General features: G+C 33.2%; 1 protein-coding gene across 1 annotated transcript in view; it reads left to right on the top strand.

Moving 5' to 3' along the window:
- LOC145284020 (uracil-DNA glycosylase-like) overlaps positions 1–21,382 on the top strand; it is a 42,932-nt gene that overhangs the window by 13,562 nt on the left and 7,988 nt on the right. The window contains exons 3-6 of the mRNA XM_080133109.1: positions 3,479–3,533; positions 7,741–7,783; positions 11,480–11,568; positions 13,970–14,148. Of these exons, the coding sequence (XP_079989235.1) occupies positions 3,479–3,533; positions 7,741–7,783; positions 11,480–11,568; positions 13,970–14,148 (366 nt within the window). The remainder of the gene's footprint in view (positions 1–3,478; positions 3,534–7,740; positions 7,784–11,479; positions 11,569–13,969; positions 14,149–21,382) is intronic.

Raw genomic sequence — 21,382 nt, forward strand, 5'->3', positions numbered from 1 at the left:
CAATTCTTTTTTACATTCAATTCATCAGAGAAAATTAGCCATGTACATAACTTTAAATATTTTGGCTGATCAAAATCGATTATTTCATGTTGACTCTTGTGATGAGGGTCACACTATTCAGCAAATTAAAAAAATGCTGATATGGAGTTCATCGAATTCCCTTATAAACAATTTTTGTCGCAAAGAGAATGACAATATTAGTAAATATATATATATATATATATATATATATAGCAGAAAAAGAAAATTTCAAACTTTTAATTAAATTCTACAACACATTTTTGAAAAGTTTTAATGTTCAATGTTTGAAATATTTCTGCCTTAGTAACTTTGTTTATACTAATATTTGTTTGAATTTAATTTTTAACTTATTGTTCGTTATTCAGTTAAACTAATTTATTGTTCGTATTTCGGTTAAACTAATTTATCGTTTGTTTTTCAGTTTTGATTTTAAAATATTGTTTTTTTTTATTTAAAAAATATTTATTCATTTTTATTTATTTCTATTGAATAAAGTTCAGTTTCATACAAATCAAATCGTATTCCTTTTCTTTTTAAACTTTTTAAAAACTTTTCTCCCTTTCAATTCGTTTTTTATTAATATTGGATGAGTTTCAGTACAAAGTATCATATTTATCTTTTTTAATCCAATTTTGAAGTTTTATAACGCTTTCTGTAGAAAATGTCTGCTCGTTATCCACAGTCTGTGTTCGACTTATCTTGCTTGCTAGGACCTATGGCGATGACGTCATTTTTAAGCTGACAGGCTATCTATGACGATGGTCACGGCTCTGCGCACGTAACACTATCAAAAACAAAGATGACCGCCCGTCAACAGTGTGTAGTCTCGTAAGTTCGCGTTCAAATCACGGTGTACATCTCCAAAGGGAAGTAAGCCTGTTTTGATTTCACTAAAACGTGAGGGTGTAAGGGAGATAACTAACTAGCCTTAACAGTCATAGATATATATTTTATTTTTGAAATCACAACTGTATATAATATATAGGAATCAATAGAAAATTGACTGTAATATATACAAAATCTGCATAAATTAAAATAAATTTAAACGTGTTTTACGACCGGCTATGCCGGGGGTCCCTACTAGCTTAGATAAATACTTTTGCAGTTTTAACAAAACTCCACTTACACTGAACATCCACAGAATGCCAACATCAATATATTACATACGAAAGAGTCCACTGTAGAATTTCCATGGGTCCCGCTAGTTATTATGAAAACGATATTCATTAAATTTTATCCTCTTCTTCATGAGACCGGATAAGTCTGTATTTCATAAATGTTTTGCTTTTCTTTTTCTTTATAAAAAAAAATGTTTTAATTTTAAATGAGCAAATTTTTGGTGTGGGTACTCCATTCATCCTACCTCCACTCCTTCGTATCTATTATAATGACTTCAAAGGAATGAATATACATACTTTATTTAATTTGATTTTTTTACCATATCAGGGCTCTATGGACAAATTTATCTTCAGTTGACCTTTGACAACTAAATATTTTCGTTTACTAGCCAAATAGAAAAGTTACTAGCCAAACCCACATGATTTTTAGAATATGACATCTTCGTTCTGTGACGAGTATGCATATCATAAAGATTTTTCTGTATATTTTTAAATAAGTGTAATTCTAAATATACAACAAATTTTATGTTGATACTTGAAGATATAAACATTGTTTTCATCAAATATTTTTTAAACAGCCTTTATTAAAAAAAAAAAAAAGAGTATTATTCTATTAAACTTTTATTTAAATAATTTGCTTTGTTCATTTTATTAAAAAAAAAAGTTGAAAAGATATTTTTCACTCAGTAGTGAGCTTTGGAAGATTGTCAGTGAAAGAAATACAATTGCCAAAAGATAAGCATTTCATTATTTCTAGTCGCTACTTTGAAAAATCACTCGCAAATGCGACTGTTTCACTCGCAATGTAGAGCCCTGCATAACCACCTTGAGATCATACTGAATCAGAATATGTATATTGAAATAAGACACGTCTGTATTAATATTGTTTACAAATCGCCCCACTATGAAGAAAGCATCTTATTTTTTTAAATAAATCAACATGGGTGTAGCATTATCTGTCGCAAAAATCTTTTCACGATTTTAAACATCTGCTTACATGTGCCCCGACATCTCATAGTAGCAAACTTAGTTGCATCTGTATCTTATTCATCTGCTGGTAATTGTAGTTGCAGTGTAACATAGTGCAAGTGACAAGATCAGCAGCAGCCTAAGAATAGCTGACTAGTGAAAATATTAACAGCAGCAGCAGCTGTCTTAGCACATATGCAAATTAAGCAAATGTGCATGCACTGACATCACAGGATAGGAGAAGAAAGGCAGGAAATGGACAGCACATGGTTGAGTAAAGGAAGTGCGTTTTTTTATTTTATGTGGTTAGAGAATGCGCTGCACGGTCAAAAAAAAAAAACGAAGACTTTTGGAAGATAATGAAATGCATTAATGTTGGAAGAACCCCATATAAATGCATTTCATTAGCGTTCAAAAAAAAAATGCAGATTCAGATTTTGGTACTTGTACAGTTTAATCAAGACATTAAAAAATGAAAATATCGAGAGAAAAAAAAAGGTTATATTGTACGTATCCGTTTTGAACTTAAGATCTCTGCAAAAATTTCACTTAATTTGATCGAGTAGTTTTTTTTTTTTTTTTTTTTTTTACAGCGGAAAAACAGATTTTTATGAGAGCGCGTTGAAGGCAGACATCTTGGATTTTTTGTAAATTTTTGTTTGAATTTTAGGAACACCATGGGGAGATAACTCCAGTTAAAGTCCCGACCCTCCCTTCCCATCTTTAATACTAGCTTTTCTTCCTAAAAATCGAACCTTTTGCTTGGTATAACAAATTGTTTTTCGCTGTAAAAAAAAAAAAAAAAAAAAAAAAAAGTACTTGATGAAATTAAGTGAATTTTTTTTTTCTTTTTTTTTCTGAGAACTTCATTCCATAATGGATGCGTACAATTTAAACTTTTTTTTTTCGATATTTTCATTTTTTTAATGTCTTGATTAAACTGTACAAGTACCTAGATTTTTTTATTTTTTTTAAACTTTTGTAACAAAGTATTAAACAACGTGTGGGTCCACATGGTTGTTGAAATGTAATGACACTGTTTGAGTGTAACAGCCACATTACAGGAGTATGCATATTGTTTGCCTTTTTTTTTTCTTCGATTGTACTATACTTGTTATAATAGTTTCTTTTTGCATTGGCCAACATATGTACCAGTCTACGTATTAGGCATAAGACAACATACTCCTTTTAGGTTCACTTTTTTTTTTTTTTTTTTTTTTACACATTTCTCTACAGAGAATCATAATAGTTTTGTTTGTTATGTGTCCAATTTTCCATCTCCTCAGAATACTATTTGGGGGAGGATTTACTTAGTGTCTCTCTCAACTGACAAACAAAAGTTTTAACCTTGCTTCTTCATATTTCTACAGGTCAAAGTTGTGATTATTGGACAAGATCCATATCATGGTCCAAACCAAGCCCATGGTAAGTACATCTATAATATAAATCACACCTTTCTGTTTAAATGTATGTATGTTTGTATGTCTGCCTAAAACTTTTGGCAGAGGCGACAGATTTTCACGAGATTGGTATCGTTTTGAAGCTAACCCTTCAGACAGCAAATATCGAAAAATTGACTAAAAACATTAATTCCTTTACCCTCAACTGGGTACTTTTCTACAGAGAGGGGTAGTTTTTTTTTTCACCAATATTTTCAAAAGCTTTTTTTGACAGTCATCCCCTGTTTTCGATTGACAAGCCTTAATTTAAACCTTTGCCACTTCCGGTTTAGTGATGGACGCAACAGCAAAGACGTCACTTTTTTTTTTATGTCCCCTCCCCACATTCTTTTTCTCCTTCGCAGTATGGGTTTGAACCTGCTTGCCTACGACTAGTTTATTTTTATTTTAAAAAAATGTTTTGTTTTTTTTTCTTTTTGCTGAACACACCTCTAAACACCTAGGCTAGTTTATAATCTATCTATATATATATAAAAGGCAAAATGTGTGTGTGTGACCATTTCGTGTATGTCTTCAAAAGGCTTTTCTTGTACACGGTTCCGAGGTCGTTACGATCGCTTACAACTGTTTATATGGGTCCTAAATAATAATATGTACGATTTGGGAAAGTGCATCGCATCTAGATTTATTTACGTCGACTTTTACAAAATTATTGCTATTTTGGCTTCTCGCATGTTGATAAGGCTTTTTCGTATAAAAAGCGAAACTAATTCAAAGTTAACAACAAACAACGTTCTCGGCATTGCGCCGGGAAATGTCCAGAAGCAATCAGCTTTGATCAATGTTGTACATCAGACAATTGTTATTCAATCTGGACAATTGGGAGCTGGTTCCCCTCCCCCCAAAATCTGTTGGGGGAAAAAAACAAAAACAGTCAAACTTGGGTAAACAACTGCGTGACTTCTATTTGACCTTCTTAATTAGGTCAAATGGAAGCAGCAGAGTTAACTTTTATTGCGCACGCCTGTTTTTATAGTTTAATAAATAAATTCAAACCTGGGTATGTTGTATGTTGCGGTGGCCTAATGGGTAATGTCCAACTCAAGGGTACGGGTTCGATTCTCATACTTACCTACCAAAACATTTTTTTTATTTTTTTTTTCTTTCACACTTTAATTATTTACAACTTTGCCTCAAGAGTTCGGGTTCGATCCTCATACTTACTTCCCCCCCCTCCCCCAGAGGTTTCACACACACCTCCAAACACCCGGTCAACGCCGGGTACCCCTCGCTAGTATAATATATTCTAATATAGCATTGTGAGAAATTCTCCATTGTTTTGGAAGACTATTATTTTGGGAATATACAGCATAATCATGTTGACACACTGGTTAGATCACCAAAGTTAAGCACTGTTGAATCTGGTCAGTACTAGATGGGTGACCATTTGGGAATTCTAGGTGCTGTATGTGCTCTCCGCTTATCTCAACATTGTTTCCAGTCATTGAGCTACTGGACTCAAACAGTGCCAGTTGAGGAGAGGTGTGGTTGGAGATTGTGTTACCCTTGCCTCACAATTACACGCACAATTACCCTTATAGGCGGTATCCATTGTCTTTCAAGAGTAAACAGAAGCATGGATTTTGGGGATTTTTGGTTTCTGTGAAGATTACCATCCATGTTTTTCAATTTCTGTTTTTACAGGTTTTGCATATCTCCTTTTCCTTCAAATTCTAATTTTTTACATTTCGTATCTTGAACTTTGCAGCAGGTTTTGAAGAATATCTATTCATCTCCTCGGTGTTCAGTGATACAGGGGAAATAATTTCCGCTATCCAACGAAAGACGTGTAAAATGCAAATATAATAAAAATTTAGGTGGTCTGGATCACCAGTTTCTAAGGAATGCGTTCTACACCAGTTTTGTGGTCTTTAAGTTGTTTTCTAATGAGCTAAGTACTTTTGGGGTGACCTGGCTGCAGAGAAATATTTTCAGCAAAAAAGATTTGCAGGTTTTATAACCAAATATAAGAAAAAGAAGACCTTATCATAAGCTAAACAAAACAAAATTAGTTAAGAAGGCATATAGAGGTATTTTCTACGTTTAAAATGAAAGTTTACAGCAATAAGAAAACATAGATGTGTGGATATTTATTTTTTCTAATTGCATTTTCACCCCGAACAAGGCACAGTGCCACTTTGATGTAGAGGACTACTATCAGGGACATCAATTGCAGGGATACTATGGAGGGAGTTGAGCAACAAGATGTCTGTTCACATTACACTTGAACTTCTGCATGTCACTAGAGTTGAGGAAGTAGGAACTCAGAAGGGGATTCCAAAGTCTAGCAGTTCTGGGGAAGAAACTATTAGAGTAGAAGGCTTTCTTACATCTAGGGATCTCTACTGTGTAGGGGTGGGACTTTGCTGCTTGCCGGGGTATTTACGTCGAGTGGGGTACAAGGGCTTGTAGTTCATCAGAGCATCCATTAAAATACTTGTAAAACAAGGGTAAATTCATTAACTGAGACATTGAAGAAGTCTGAATTTATTAAGAGCCTTAAGTTAGTTGGGTCAGAAAAATTATCAAAACTTTTCTGCTCTCATTTATATAAATTGTAATTCATTGAAAGTTGTTCATATGAGTCAGTGTTCATTTGTTTTTATATTAGAAAAGTAGTTCATTGAGAAAAATCGGAAATAATTCGATGAATGAAGTTTCTACGGATTGGCAGACGATAATAAGTCGATCATTAATGTTTATGAGTGGAGACATGGTAGAGATGAGAACCCAGCTCAGGGGTGCCCAGCAATATCGATCTATAGATTCATGTCAACTGGATTCCATTGGTTTATTGAATAAAAATCTGGCTTTTTAAAGGACTTAGGTGGCTCCCAGAAAGACCATATCCAATAAATTCAGAAAGTTCTCAGATGGGTCCAAAATATAATTTGGTGTTTTTATTCAGGCTAGTGTATGTGCGCATGACGTGCATACAAACGAATTTACGTATTTTGATTTTGGATGCTGAGGTGTAAACATCAGCCGCTACAAAAATTGAGGCATCTGCCTAACATAGGAGTATGTAAAGATAAAAATAAAAAATTTAAAAAAAAAAAATTTATGAGTCAATTAATTCCATCTTTTGACATTTGGAATGAAAACTACTGAGATATATATATATATAAGTAGATTGTAGTTTGCTTGAAGCATTGTTGAAGAAAATTATAAGGTAAAATTAAAAGCCAAGAACAATGCGAGATTTTTTTTTTTTTATATATATATATAGAGTAAAATTAAATGAAAACAAAAGAAATAAATTTCTTTTTTTGTTGTTGTTTGTTTTTTCTTTTTCACACAAATTTTAACTCTAAACAACAGTAAATTTTTTTTTTTTCTGTTGTATTCGATGGTGTTATAAATCTCAATATATTTCAGACCTATTAGTCCTTTTTCAAGAGAAGTCTGAAATATATTGAGATTTATAACACCATTGAATACAACAGAAAAAAAAAAAATTTAATGTTGTTCAGAGTTAAAATTTGTGTGAAAAAGAAAAAACAAGCAACAAAAAAAAAGAAATTTATTTCTTTTGTTTTCATTTAATTTTACTCTATATATATATATATAAAAAAAAAAATCTCGCATTGTTCTTGGCTTTTAATTTTACCTTATATATATATATATATATATATATATATATATATATATATATATATTTACTATAATAATTAAATACCTACAGACACTAGTGTTTCATCCTTTCGAGAATCTTCAGTGTAGGGTGTCACGATTAACACCAGTTGACAGATTCAAACTCAGCACCACGAGCCATCTCTGGCTTGATTAGCAAAGACCGTATCCATTCGGACACCATTAACCGCGTGAAATAAACGTTGAATTTAAACATTTTTTAATTTTAAACGTTCTTACACACGCACTTCTGTCACTCAAAAGTTAGCAAGACATGCCTTTTTCTAGACCTTGGATAAAATCACTTTCAAGTTATGAGAGGAAGTGAAAAACAAATTGGACGAACCACCTCAGACTTAGTCAAAACCTACAAAATATTACATTTATAAATAAGATTAGAAATCTTCAGTTTCCAGCATTGAGACCTCTTCCCCATTTACGTAGGTCTTATTATATTGTTTTGAATATTCTTTATCAGTTATCTGAATCTCTTGCATATCTAATTTCCCGCTAAGTTCAGTTTTTGTTTTTTTCTGTAGGTTTGTGTTTTAGTGTGAAGCCTGGTGTTCAGCGTCCCCCAAGGTCAGTAAACATTCTTATAATAAATCTTAAATTAATATAATGAATTAAAAAATATTTGAATACAACGGGTGAATCAAAGGTTTTGAAATAGGTTGCAGAAGTGCAATACTAACATTTCTGCCAAATTGTATTTGCAGAAATGCAAATATAAGCCCACAAAAGTTTTTTATGATCAAACAGGATGCAAGGATGGAATCAAGTTTTACAATATTTAGGTGATTTATTTGCTTTTTGTTAATGTTTGTGTGTATTATTGTAATAGTTGGGGTATCAGTTGTGTGGAAACGCAATTTTCTTTTTTTGTTAGCTGAAAACATTTTGTATAGTCCTAATGCTATCAAATGAACATGCCTAAGAAAACAAGAAAAAATCGTTCAGATTTACATGAAATTAAATTTTAACATACTATTTGTAAAAGGAACAATTGAACAAAGATATATAAGCAGTTAATGTCTCATTAAAATATAAATTTCTAAACTCTGCTTATGTTTGAGCATTGAATATTTCCATTTGAGAAAAGGAGGTAAAATACAAAATGACTTTCACTTGGTTTGAAAGTCCTCTAAATGACTGCAGATATGTTTTTAAAGGTGAAATCAGTTTCCACAAACGTAGCAACATCTATGTCTACACACACACACACACACACACACACACACACACACACACACACACACATTTTGATTGGTGGCTTTCAGGCTTAAATTAGTGGAGTATGGTTCTGGTTCAGTCCTTGAAAGCCATCCTCCTGAACATTACCTCCTCCAAGTAATACCAACTGGTGTAATCCTGGCATAAATTTTTCACCAATCTAAAGTGACAAGCATTCAAGATGCATTTAAAAAAAAACAAAAAATGTGAACTTAATCTTTTCACCATTGATTACATGTACATGTTCGGAGTGATTATTTCTTTTCCTACTTTTACCACTCCATTTATTTATTTTTTTTTTCCTTGGCGATCAATACAGCGGACATTAAATTGATGTCTATCTACCATCCAGAAGCATATAAATTACGAAAGTAGATAGATCAAAACATTAATAAATTCGAATATATATAAAGTAAACAAAACATTTGCATGGCCTTACTCTCAAGTAGATATGAGTTAGAATAATATGTGTGTCTTTATTTTTTCATTTTCTTCCTTTGGAGAATGTAATGTTGGGTATAAGGCAGCTAAACCAGCTGCCAACATTGCTCTGCTTTTTATTAAAACCAGTCGAGAGCTCTTTTTAGTATCCTCGTTGTTCCTTTAAGTGCAATTGCACTTGGTTCACCAGAAATATTAGTTAGGTAGGACTTCAGGTTCTTCTTCATAAGCTTTGTGGCACCTATAATATGATTGATATCTTCCCAAGATCCCAGTTTCTGAGTTCATGTTGATCACTGGTGGTATCAAGCTGTCTAAAGATATTGGCTTCCTGAGATGAAGGCCCTGTCTGTGGGACATTAGAATACACTGACTCCCCCCCCCCCCGCAGAGGGTAAAAGTCCCTCAATGGGTGTCCTGGATATGGCCTTAAACTATATCCAGTGGTGAGGCCCCAGCTTGCGGGCTTTGGGGAGTGTGGAGCCACCCTTTAATTACTATTGCTCCCAGGTCCACTCTGACCCGGAGTGGTAGTACCTGTTAGAGTCCCAACTATGGGTTAAATAGAAACTGACTTGAAAACAACAAATATATTCTATTAAAAAATTTTTCTTAAATCTTTGGATTCGGCATTAAATAACCCGAAAAGGGTTGATATGCCATAAAACAAAAACAACCAACCAATCCTGAGATGCTTTTTGTTTATCTACTTCCTTTTGCAAAACTTAACTATGTTCTGCAAAACCAAAAACCATATATATTGTTGAATATATATATATATATACACTTTTCCTTCCCATTTTTCCTCTCTTTCTATCTCCCCCACTTCCTGACTAGTTTCCTAACTTCAAATGTACCAAAAATTAATTCTGTAACCCTTTTTCCTCTCCCATTGCAAAACTCCTTCATGTTCTGCAGGACAGGAAACAAAATCGATAAAATCCACTATCAAACACTACAAACTAATGATTGAAAATACAAAAAGCTTGAAGAATAAAAACCTTCTACAAAATAACTGAATGCAACATGAATACTATTTCCAAAATAACTGGATTCGGCATTAAATAACCTGAAAAGGGTTGATATGCCATAAAACAAAACATTGTTTGTCCTGGTGCCCATTCGTTGTGTGTAATACAAAAAAATGGAGAAAACCTACAAAGTTCCATGATGTGGCAAAAATGAAGTTAGATGAAATAAAAATAAAATGAACAGAAAATTTTAAATTCATCTACATAGTCTCAATAACGGTGATATGCCACACGGAAAATACGAACAGTCGGTTTCATTTCTTGACCGAGTCTGTTGACTCATTCAGAAAAACAACCTTAATAAACAAAGTTAATTTTGGTTTAAATAGCATGTTCATCAGTTCGAATGTCACATTAATGAAAGAAATCTCATTATTTTTAAGTTTTTCTTATTTATTTTAAGCTGGGGATGGGGCATCCTACCAGATGTAAGACATTTGCCTGCTATCTCGTATATTCCAGCAGAGAGATCTTTTTAGGATTCTAACTGCCCCTTTAAGTGCAATTATTTGAATCTCTCTTGCACTTGGTTCACTTAGTATATTTATCAGGTAGTTTTTGAAATTCTTTTTCATGGGTCCAGTTGCTTCTATAATTACTGGAATGATAGAGATCTTCCTAAGATTCCAATTTCTTTTTATGTCGTACATAAGACCTTTGTATTTTATCTTTTCCCTCTCGGCTGTTTAATCCTTGGGAACACTTTAATGTAGTTGGCAAAATCATCCTCTCTTGTTAGGTATGAGATTGAAGAAAAGTCACATGGTCTCCTTTTGCCATGAAATGAAGACACGAAATCTGCTGATATTAATATTACAACTAAAGTAAATTTATTTACAGCATAGTTACAAATTAAAGATTGTAAAAGTTCATGGTGAAAGATGTATGAGTAATGTTACTTGCGTTTTGACCTTAAGAATCCTTGATGAGAGGTCGAACATCGGTTTGGCCATTTGCCAAAACTGGGAAGTTGTTTTCTGTCACATCTGCACTGAGGTCCAGCGAAAAGAGAATGAATATAAACTGAAAGTGAAGGTAGGCTGTATCGCCATCTTGTGGCAAGGAATGATATTACCAGAGTTAAAGAGTGATAATCATGTTTGGCTTCAAGTCATCCGTTTGTGTTTGTGTGATCGTTTGTGTAGAGAACTCAGTTCCTATACACTAACTTCTAAGGTTGCTTCTTTCTATGTCGGGTTTAATAGCTCTGTTTTCTAGATACGTAGCTGTAGGAATGGCATAATCATAATAGATGATGTATGGCTTATTTCCTACTGTTCTTCATGGTCTGAATTTACAAAGATGGTCAACACAAGTGTACAAAATCACTTAACCGTAGCGCCCTCTTACTTTAAAAAACATCTAAGGGAGATAATTCTGGTTCCCAACACTTGTATACAGAATGTTCATTGTACAATAACTTTTGTTTTTGTTTTTTTATACCAACATTTTGTAACTATTTTTTTCTTTTTTGTATAAATGTTTGTACTTTTTAATTGTCAATTAAATGGTTATTCTTTTTCTGCAATTTTAAAAATAATTTTCTTTCTCTTTTTTTTATTTTTGCTATCAGCTTAGCAAATATGTATCAAGAACTTTCCAAAGATATTCCTGAATTTAAATCTCCAGATCATGGCTGCTTGACTGGCTGGGCAAGTCAAGGTAAGTATATTAGCTTTGAATTGATTTGGTCTATATAAGTGGTTCCCAAAAGAATATAGGCACGTTTTCTTTTAGGGAGTCAACAGAAACATTAACTTTTTTTTATAACTTAATTACTTAACCTTGAAAAACTTTCTGGCCAAGATCAAAGTGTAGCATCTGTTCTGATGCTACACTTCAATTTTTTGTTCTCGGTTAGTGGAGGAGAAATCTTTCACGACTGAGACCATTTTTTTTTTCCTTAAAAACCGACCTAGGAACCTAATTCTGAAAGCTCTGCAGTTACTTTCCACAAAGTAATGAATTTCTCAGAAATGTGAGACTGTCACTTTTTAGCAAATCAGAAAAAATAGAAGTCTCAATTTTTATTTATCTTTTCTTTCTTTGAATTGCTAGATTTACATCCTCTTTTTTGTCATTTTGCTTGCTTGATTGAGGGGGAGTCTTGCAGGATTGTTTTTTTATTCTTTCATGAAAATTTAAAAAAAAAAAAAAAACAGAAACAGTGTTTTGAAAAATGTCTACATCTCTTTATTCTAAATTTATCTTTTTAAATAAGACTATAAGAAAGGAGAAATCGATTCACTTGAGTGATGGTGTATGTTGGGGCAAGAGGAAGAACATTTTTAAAAAGGAAATGTTGGTATTAATATAGTGAGGGGACAAACAAAAAAGAGGGCAGTCATGTCCAATATGAATTCTTATGCTTTATTGGTATATCTTTTTAGCTAGTTATTTATATTGGTGATTTTTTTTTTTTTTTTTTTAAACCAATTGATTTCGAATGAAAACATTATGTACTTATCAATCATGAGGAAATTAATATAAATTACAAAAAATGATTCAGTAGAAAAATAATTACAAGTAAAAATACAATTTATTGAATTACGAGGTTTGTGTGTGACAAGTCCGTGTGACAAACAAGGGAGATAACCCTTGACCTTAAATTAAGGAGCTGCCATTTTTAAATCAACATTTTCAGAATGTAATTGTGACTGATTTTTTTTTTTTTTTTTTCAAATACTTCTAGTACATGTTCTAATGGATCATTTTTCATAGTTTTTGCAGTTTATATTGATTTCATCATGATGCGTGAATACATAATGTTTTCACCCGAAATGTGTTGGTTTAATCACCAATATATTGGTCCTGGATATGACCTAAAACTATATCCGATGGTGAAGCCCCACCTTGCGGATCTTGGGGAGTGTGGAGCCACCCTTTAATTACCATTCCTCCCAGGTCCACTCTGACCTGGAGTGGTAGTACCTGTTAGGGTCCCAACTATGGGTTAAATAGAACCTGACTTAAAAAAAAAAATATACTCCATTAAAAATCGTTCCTCAAAATAACTAGATTCGGCAGTAAATAACCTGAAAAGGGTTGATATGCCGTAAAACAAAACCAACCAACCAATATATTACTTTCATGGAAATTATCTCCCTTGAAAATTAATGAGCATATTTTAAGTTTTTTAATCCACCCCACACACTTTTTCTTTTTTTTTTTTTTTTTTTTTTTTTTAAATCACTTTAGTTTAACTATCAATATCAGCAAAACTATTGTATAGGAAAAATAGAACAATAGAATTACAAACACCAACATTAATTTATTTATTATAGGCTGCTTAAAAAATATTTATGCAAGTTAGGCATTCAAATAATCTGTCTTTGGGTTGTTCATCTGTATATGTTCCTATCTCTACTATTATATAAAATGAATTTTGTATGAGTACCCTATGGACTTAAACAGCTGTGCTGATTTTATTTAAATTTCACACATATGGACTTCATGTGTCTGGGAATGTTCTTGCATAGGTTTTATATCGGAATGATTTCAATAAGTATCGATAATCCAAAAAAAATCTTATTAAAGAAGGAATTCTGATTTTGACCAAAGTTAACACTTTTATATAATTTAACATCAAAAGTGTATTTGAAGTCTTATTACCACACAAGCAGTAAGGCCCGGTGTATAAACTCAACAGAAGGTTCTTTAAGACAGTGGCACGTTCAAATATAGGAGTGATAAATGAAAAAAAAAACATTTGAAGCTTAAATATCACCAGAACCCACCAGCCTTTTTTATTTTACTTAATCATTACTTTAATATCAATACAGAATAGTTTCAAGATTTTTCTTTTAATTCTTTGCTGCTTTCATTTATGTATTCTAGTATAAACAAAAATTAGATGAAAAGGTTCAATTAAGTAAGAATAAAGATTGACTACAAGGGGAGATAATTCGTTTCTCATTAATTAATGTTTGATGTTTTTTTTTTAATTTTTATTTGTGATACTGGATGTATGGACAAGTAAATTAATATTTAGGAGATTATCAATCCTCATCTCAAACTTTGAAATCTAATTTTTTTTTTTTTTTTTTTTTTTTTTTTTTTATAGGTGTTTTATTGCTGAATGCGTGTTTAACTGTTCGTGCGTCGCAAGCAAATTCTCACAAGGACAAAGGCTGGGAAAAACTAACTGATGCCGTCATCAAATGGCTGAATAGCAACCGTTCTGGTCTTGTCTTTATTTTGTGGGGAGCATATGCTCAAAAGAAAGGATCTTTTATCGATCAGGTAAATCATTTTTTTTAATCCTTTGCTATGAGGCTCCATAATTTGTGTATTCATTATTTTTGCGGACTTCATAGTTTTTGTTTTACCACGCTTCAGCCAATTCCTCTTCTGGCCTTCTTCAGGTGATTAATTGCAACATAGGAATGCCGAGTTTTGTAACTTAGCCACAGTAATTACTGTCTTCTATAGTTGTTGTCTTGTCATGTTTTTCGCCAACCAATTCTCTGGCCTGCTTGAGCAGGATTGAAATCGCTATCTTCGGCCAATGCTCACCTAGAACCATAGAGACTCGGTTCCTCCATCTACTGTGTCATGGGCCCTGAAGCAGTGGATAAAGGTGTTGCATCTCTATGGTTCCAGGTGAGCATTATCTGATTTCCATCCTGGCCAAGCAAACCAGAGGATTAGTTGGTTGAAATGTGGTGAAACAAAAACTATGAAAACAACAGTCCATAAAAGGAATGGATGCATAGGTAAGTCTTGTTATCCTAACCAGCAAGACCGATAGAAATTTCACAGTTTAATCAAAATAAGTTTTAAAATTATCACAGTGTCAAAAATGATGGTATACTTTTTCATGTAGTTTTATTTATTGTATCATTAGTTATCACTAGTGATAGGACGATTCTAATATTTTCCCCAATTCCGATACAATTCATTATTAATCTCTAAATATTTAGCTATAGAAGTGTTATTTTGTCCCGATTACTGTAAAACCACATCTTAAATGTGCATATATTTTATCAAACGTAAAACACATTTGTGACGGTGTGATCAAGAGATTTTAGTCCTACTGGAAGTTTAAATCAATAAATATTTATTTTATTATTGCTACAAGCAGTGGAAGATGTTTCTTAAACTAAAATCAAATAAAGATAATTTAAGGAATCGGTTTTGGCATCAGAAAATAGGCTCAAAGTTTTCCGATACCGATTCTGATACTGCAAATTAATCATCCCAACACGAGTTATCACACGGGTATTTATAAATAGTGCGTAATTTTTATTGATGAATTGAGTGTGGTCAAACTTAAACATCCATAAAGAAAAAGAAAATCTTTAAAAAAAAGAAGAAAAAAATTAAATACCTAATACCTTTCTCTTTATGTCTGTATTTTGAATTTTTCAAAGAATATAATTATATGAAAAGTTATGGCATCAAATGATGCTGATATTGTGATGAACGTGTACTACACTTTGATCTTAGCCAATTTTTAAACAAATAAAACCAAGAAAACTATATATTTAGTGTGTGAACATGCATGTTTTTAAATAATTTTATTTATTCATGCCAATAATATTGTGGGGCCTTCGTTTGCACAAAATTGAATGAGATGTAAACAATGTACTTACATGCATCGTGATTATTTCGCATTTCCATCAGATAACACGTTAGGAAACATGTGGCTAGTCAGTACTGAGACCTGTGATAATTTTGGAATACCTGTTGCTGTAAGTTTGGAATTCAAAGTAACTATAAAGTCATTTTCTCTAATCCGTGATAAGTGTTTTGGGATTACAGGTTTTATCATATGGGAGATATAATTGTAGGCTTCACGTTGAAAGGGGAAAACTGAAAATTTAAAGATCAAAGAAAACCTTCACAAAATCTGCTAAAATAACAATTCCCAAACTTGCACAATGATGAAAAGGAAACTGAAGCAGAAAAAAAAAGTTACAGAAATTAAGGAGAAAAAAAAAAAAGAAGCAATCTCATATGAAACTCGTGTCGTGTAAACTGAAATTACATCTTTTCCAAAAATGTCATTTAATAAACTTTTGGTACTGGTACGGTTTTTGAATCAAACTAAATTAGTTTTTGTCGACGCAGAATTATGAGATGAAAAATACTGAATCAAAAAGGACATTGAAATCAAATTGGAGGTGGCATTCCAACATGAAAAAAAAAAACATTTAAAGCAAGAAAAAATGTCTTTGTTTGATGGAAAAAAAAAAAAAATGACGTGTGTGTGTGTGTATATATATATATATATATATATATATATATATATATATATATATATATATATGGTGGATTCTCTCATCGAAGACAATGAATGAGGATTCGGTATGCAATCTTCAGCAGCTTCTAAGCTCTGTGCCACCACATGTATAATTGCAATCCTGTAGACATCCGGCACACTCCTCCGCAGATGGTGAACTTTCATATGCTCGTCAGTCAAAGATGCCTTCTCGAGTGAACAGATAACCCTGCTTTGCTGCGTGCTCTGAAACCACAGTGGCATACATATTCATTTTTAGGTGGATTTTTCTTGTGTTTTGCCTTCATATTTGTACGAAGGGTGTTCCTATGACAAAGGCGGTTATGTTCAAATTCTTTGATTCCCAGGAAACACATCTTCCTCCATTCTCTGTGATCCCCTGCTGCACTCTCCCAGGAACTCACAGAAATTCCACAACGTTTCAGGTTGTCTTTTAGTTTATCTTTGTAACGAAGCAGGGAACGGCCGATTGAACAGCAAGAATTTGTCAGTTGCCCATAAAAAAGTTGCTTAGGAACTCTGAGTCATCCATTCTTACAAGATGACCCGACCACCGCATTTGTATCCTGATCAAAAATGATTCAATACCAATATATATATATATATATATATATATATATATTTTTTTTTTACAAGGAAATCAAATTAAAATTTATTCAGTACTGGTCCAGTATTTAGACCAGATAAAAATCAAACTGTTTTTTTTTTTTCTTTTTAATCCCCAAAACGAACCTACATTATAGTTGTAAAATTGCTCCCAAAATCGTTTGTCCGTTTGTTTGTTTGCACTTGTCTCAATAACCACACCTTGGATTTTTTGAAATTTTGCACAAACATTAGTCATAGTGAAAGTAAATTTTTCACTAATGGAGGGGGACTCCACATGCTAGTCTTGTTCCACTTGAAATAAAATTTGGAGCTCAGCAGGAGCTCCTTGTATTTCATGTAATTTTTTTTTTTTCAGATTATCAATGTGTCATCACCTACCTCCTAATGTTTTCAGTTTTTTTTACTTTCATCAATGTCTTATCTACTAGAAGATATAGTGATATATCCTCCAGATGCATCATTTAATATGATTTAGTTTTATGGTTTGTCACTTTTTAAGATGTTGGTTTCTTTTTTATCAAACAAAGGCTGGCTTACTAGTAGAATTTGTATGATGCCAAAAAACAACATGCTTACAATGAAGCATTAAGTTGTGTTTTTCAATCTATAAACTTTTGTCGTATTCAGAAAGCTTAAAAAAAGTTTTATTTTTTTGTATTTGTTCAGAATTCTCCTCTCATGAACCTTCAAATAAAAATCTGAAAAAGGATGTGCTTGCCAGTGATGGAAAAAAGCATTTTGTATACCAAAAATCATATTAAGTGGTTTTATTTTTAAATAAGAAAATCAAATTTTATGACTAAACTACTAGTGCCGATCTTGCAGCAGTATCTTGAAAACAGTCTGAAGGAACAATGGAGATAACTCCATATCAAGATTTTAGAAAACTATTCTTAACGTGGGTTATGGAGAGCATTGAAAAAACTCAATTCACTTAAAAATTCTTTTTTTATAAAAATAAAATTACTTGATCAATTTATGTGGTCTTTTGTGAAAGATATTTTCTTTTTGTCATGGGTACGTACATCATACAGATTTTTCTATATATTTGTTTTTTGTTTGTTTCGTAGGGCAGGAATTCTGGATAAGTTGGGTTTTTTTTTTTTTTTTTTTTTTTTTATTAATAGTATCTGCCACCACATAGGATTCATGTTTGACGTCACTTTCAAGATAAGATATGTGCTTGTTTTCTTATCAAGGGTAGCTTATTGGTAGAGTTGATATGTTTTTAAAACCTGAAATGAGTGATGAAACATATTAAAGTGGCTTTCATTAAGAGTCACACTTTATTTACAAAGCCATTTGGCAGAAGTGACATCAGAAAAATTTTAAGTTGCAAATGACCAGCACTGTATGTGATGTAGTTTTATTCAGTCTTTGTTTGAACTTTTATAACAAAATTATTGAACTTTCGGGTTTGTATTACTGTACACATAGATTCGAAAAAGTTGTCAAAAAAACAAATATGTAACAAATAAATGTTATCAAAGGCAAGATAAGTTACTTTTCTACCAAACTGGATATATTTTTCGTGTTTTTAGTCAATGTAACATGTTTATTCAGTCCCAAAAACATAGTGTTTATCGATGTATTGGAAAATTCAAGATGGCGCCCGACTCTCTTTTTAACACGGTAAGTTTGGGAAAAGGTGTTATAAATTATAAACTAGACAAAATACTATTAAAAACCCACCGAATATATGTCAACCTATGTCACGGTAACATATTGAGCAAGTTTCTAACAGTATTTTGTCTAGTTTTATATTTATAGCACCTTTTCCCAAACTTACCGCGTTAACGAGAGAGTCGGGCGCCATTTTGAATTTTCCAATACATCGGTAAACACAGTATGTTTTTCGAGCTGAATAAACATGCTACATTAAATAAAAACACAAAAAATTATCCAGTTAGGTAGAAAAGTAACTTATCTTGCCTTTAATAACATTTATTTGTTATATATTTGTTTTTTGACAACTTTTTCGAATCTGTGTACAGTAATACAAACCCGAACTTTTATAACAAAATTATAACCTTTTATTATAGAAATATGTTTATGAACTGTGTTCTTTTTTTTTTTTTTTTTTTTAATCAAACATTAGAGGTGTTGGTAATTTATTTATTTTTTTTTTTTACGTGCTAGAACTGGATGACAAATCAAACTTCATCAAGCGCTGCATCAACACCAACAATTTACACCTATCTTCATTCCTCCACTTACCTAAATTCAAACCATCACGAAACCTCAAACTGCATGGAGAAACTCCTTTAATATCTTCACCAACATATTGAAGAATTCAACGCCACTGAGCCTAAACTAATGATAACTTCTATATTTATGCGTCATAAAATAATTACAGCCTTAGACCAATGTTACCACTAGACAAATTCACATGGCTACTACACAAAAACAACCCCACACACCCTCTTGGACAAGAGGGCACCACTCCTAATATTCATGCACACCCTAGTCACAGACCTCAGGAATTTTGTCACACACGAGGAAAAGGACCTTCTTAGTATCCAACCCAAATTCATTATCACCTAGAAAATTAATGACACTCTTTTCAACTTAATAGCACACTTCTGCAGTGCAGTCTACAACCTAAAATGGCTATCCACTATCAACACTCGCACTCCCCACACTACTGGCGGATTCCCCAACTAGATCACCCGTTGCGTTCTCCACCCAATGACCCAGAATTAGACATCAAGTTCTCAAGATTGAAACACAACATTTTCGACATTATCAAACACAGACAAGCAAGCATTGTACAAAACATCTCATACAAACAACGCTGCCTACTTGAGAGCCTCAAAAATGAAGACTTTCTCTTCCGATAAAGGGAAGGAGTTCTACATCATACCCCAAGACACATCTTGCACTCACACACCTAAGAAATGACACCCTGTGCGCCTAAGAAATGACACCCTGTGCGCCTAAGAAATGAAACCCTGTGCACCTAAGAAATGACACCCTATACACACCAGTAGCTGACCTCACATCCACACAGATCCAAAATCATATAAACTCTGCATGGACCAACATATGTAGAAGTAAAAACCTCCCCAACAAACATAAACAGAACTTCATCACTAAAAATAGCTAGCTCTCTACTTTTTACCACCTCATTAAAACCCACTAAACCACGTCAACCCCACAAATTAGACCAATAGTGTCAAGTATCGAAGGACCTTTGTATAAGATCTGGCTTTTCATGCAACTATTCAAATCCTTACGCTTCTCCTTCCCTTGACATGTCATCAGTTCCGATGAAGTATTCAGATGTCTACACACCCTTCAAACTTAGACAAAACAAATGCACTTTTGGTCTCTATGTAGTTACCCTTTACACTACAGCACACCCAGCTTCACTGACCACATCTCCTCCGATGACTTATAGTGCTTCAACCTTACTCCCTCAGACATCCACAAGCTCTTACTCATAATAGTCGATAACACATTCTTCATATTCCAGCACCAAACAGACAAATCACAGGACCGCCTATGGGATCCAGTCTCTAAGAATTTCTTGCTGTTTTTGTACATGGACAGATTTAGAATGTCGAGCTCTGAACACCTGCAATTTGGTCGCATTTCTCTCAAGATATGTCGACAACGTCCTCATCCTCAGATCATCACGCGCTGATGCTGAGAACATCTACGCCATGTTCTCTGATACCGACCCACAAATAGAATTCACCATTGAACACCCTGGCGCTGATTGATCCTTTTCACTCCTGGATTTTAACATCAAAATCTCAGACGAGGGGACTATCACTACAAAATTCTAAAGACCGATAGCCAGCCAAAACATATTTGTAAATTATAAGTCAGCCCTCCCTACTAACGCCATAATCAGATACGCAGCGAATAGTCATCCGCATACAAAACAAGTGCAGTAAAACAGCAGACAAGATAGAATGCACTAAACAGTTCTTTCAGGTGCTGGAAACGAATGGATATCCCAACACTCACCGAACGCCTCTGGGGGGGAAAAAAAAAAAAAAAAAGAGCAAAAAGCTTCCCTTCCAATACCTGCTTCCTTAAAATACCCCACCTCAGCGACTGGATCACGACACCTATTTGTAGGACTATCAGAAGAGATTGCTTTAATATGCAATTGGCCCACTCTGGTCCATTCCTTAGACAGCAGCTCTCTAAACAGAAGCACAATGATGGCCCATCTCTATACACATTGCTCTATATACTCCACAAACATTTGTCACTGCACACATAAGTCTATAGGTTAGAGTGCTCCATCTGCAAAAAATTTTACATGGGTAGCACTATGACGCTCCTACATATAAGAATCAAAGAACACACACAGATACAAGCATCATCATTCCACAAACACCTCAGCAGAAACTTAAATAGATCTATTAAAGTTGATATTTTAACCACAGAACACAACGTTGGAAGTCTTTGTATAAAGAAATCACTACAGACGGAACTTAACAGACTAGAACTCAGTTCATGATTCGTTATGTAGCATTCTATATAGCTTCCACCACGACCATCTCCCCATACTCTACTATTCTAACAAGAACAGATATGGCTATACCACTACATCCCTCTCTTACATCTAACCTACTAGTACAAATATGGCTTTACTATTAAAATATA

Source organism: Euprymna scolopes, chromosome 8 (genome assembly GCF_053919585.1).
Source record: "Euprymna scolopes isolate OS-2025 chromosome 8, ASM5391958v1, whole genome shotgun sequence".
Lineage (NCBI taxonomy): Eukaryota > Metazoa > Mollusca > Cephalopoda > Sepiida > Sepiolidae > Euprymna > Euprymna scolopes.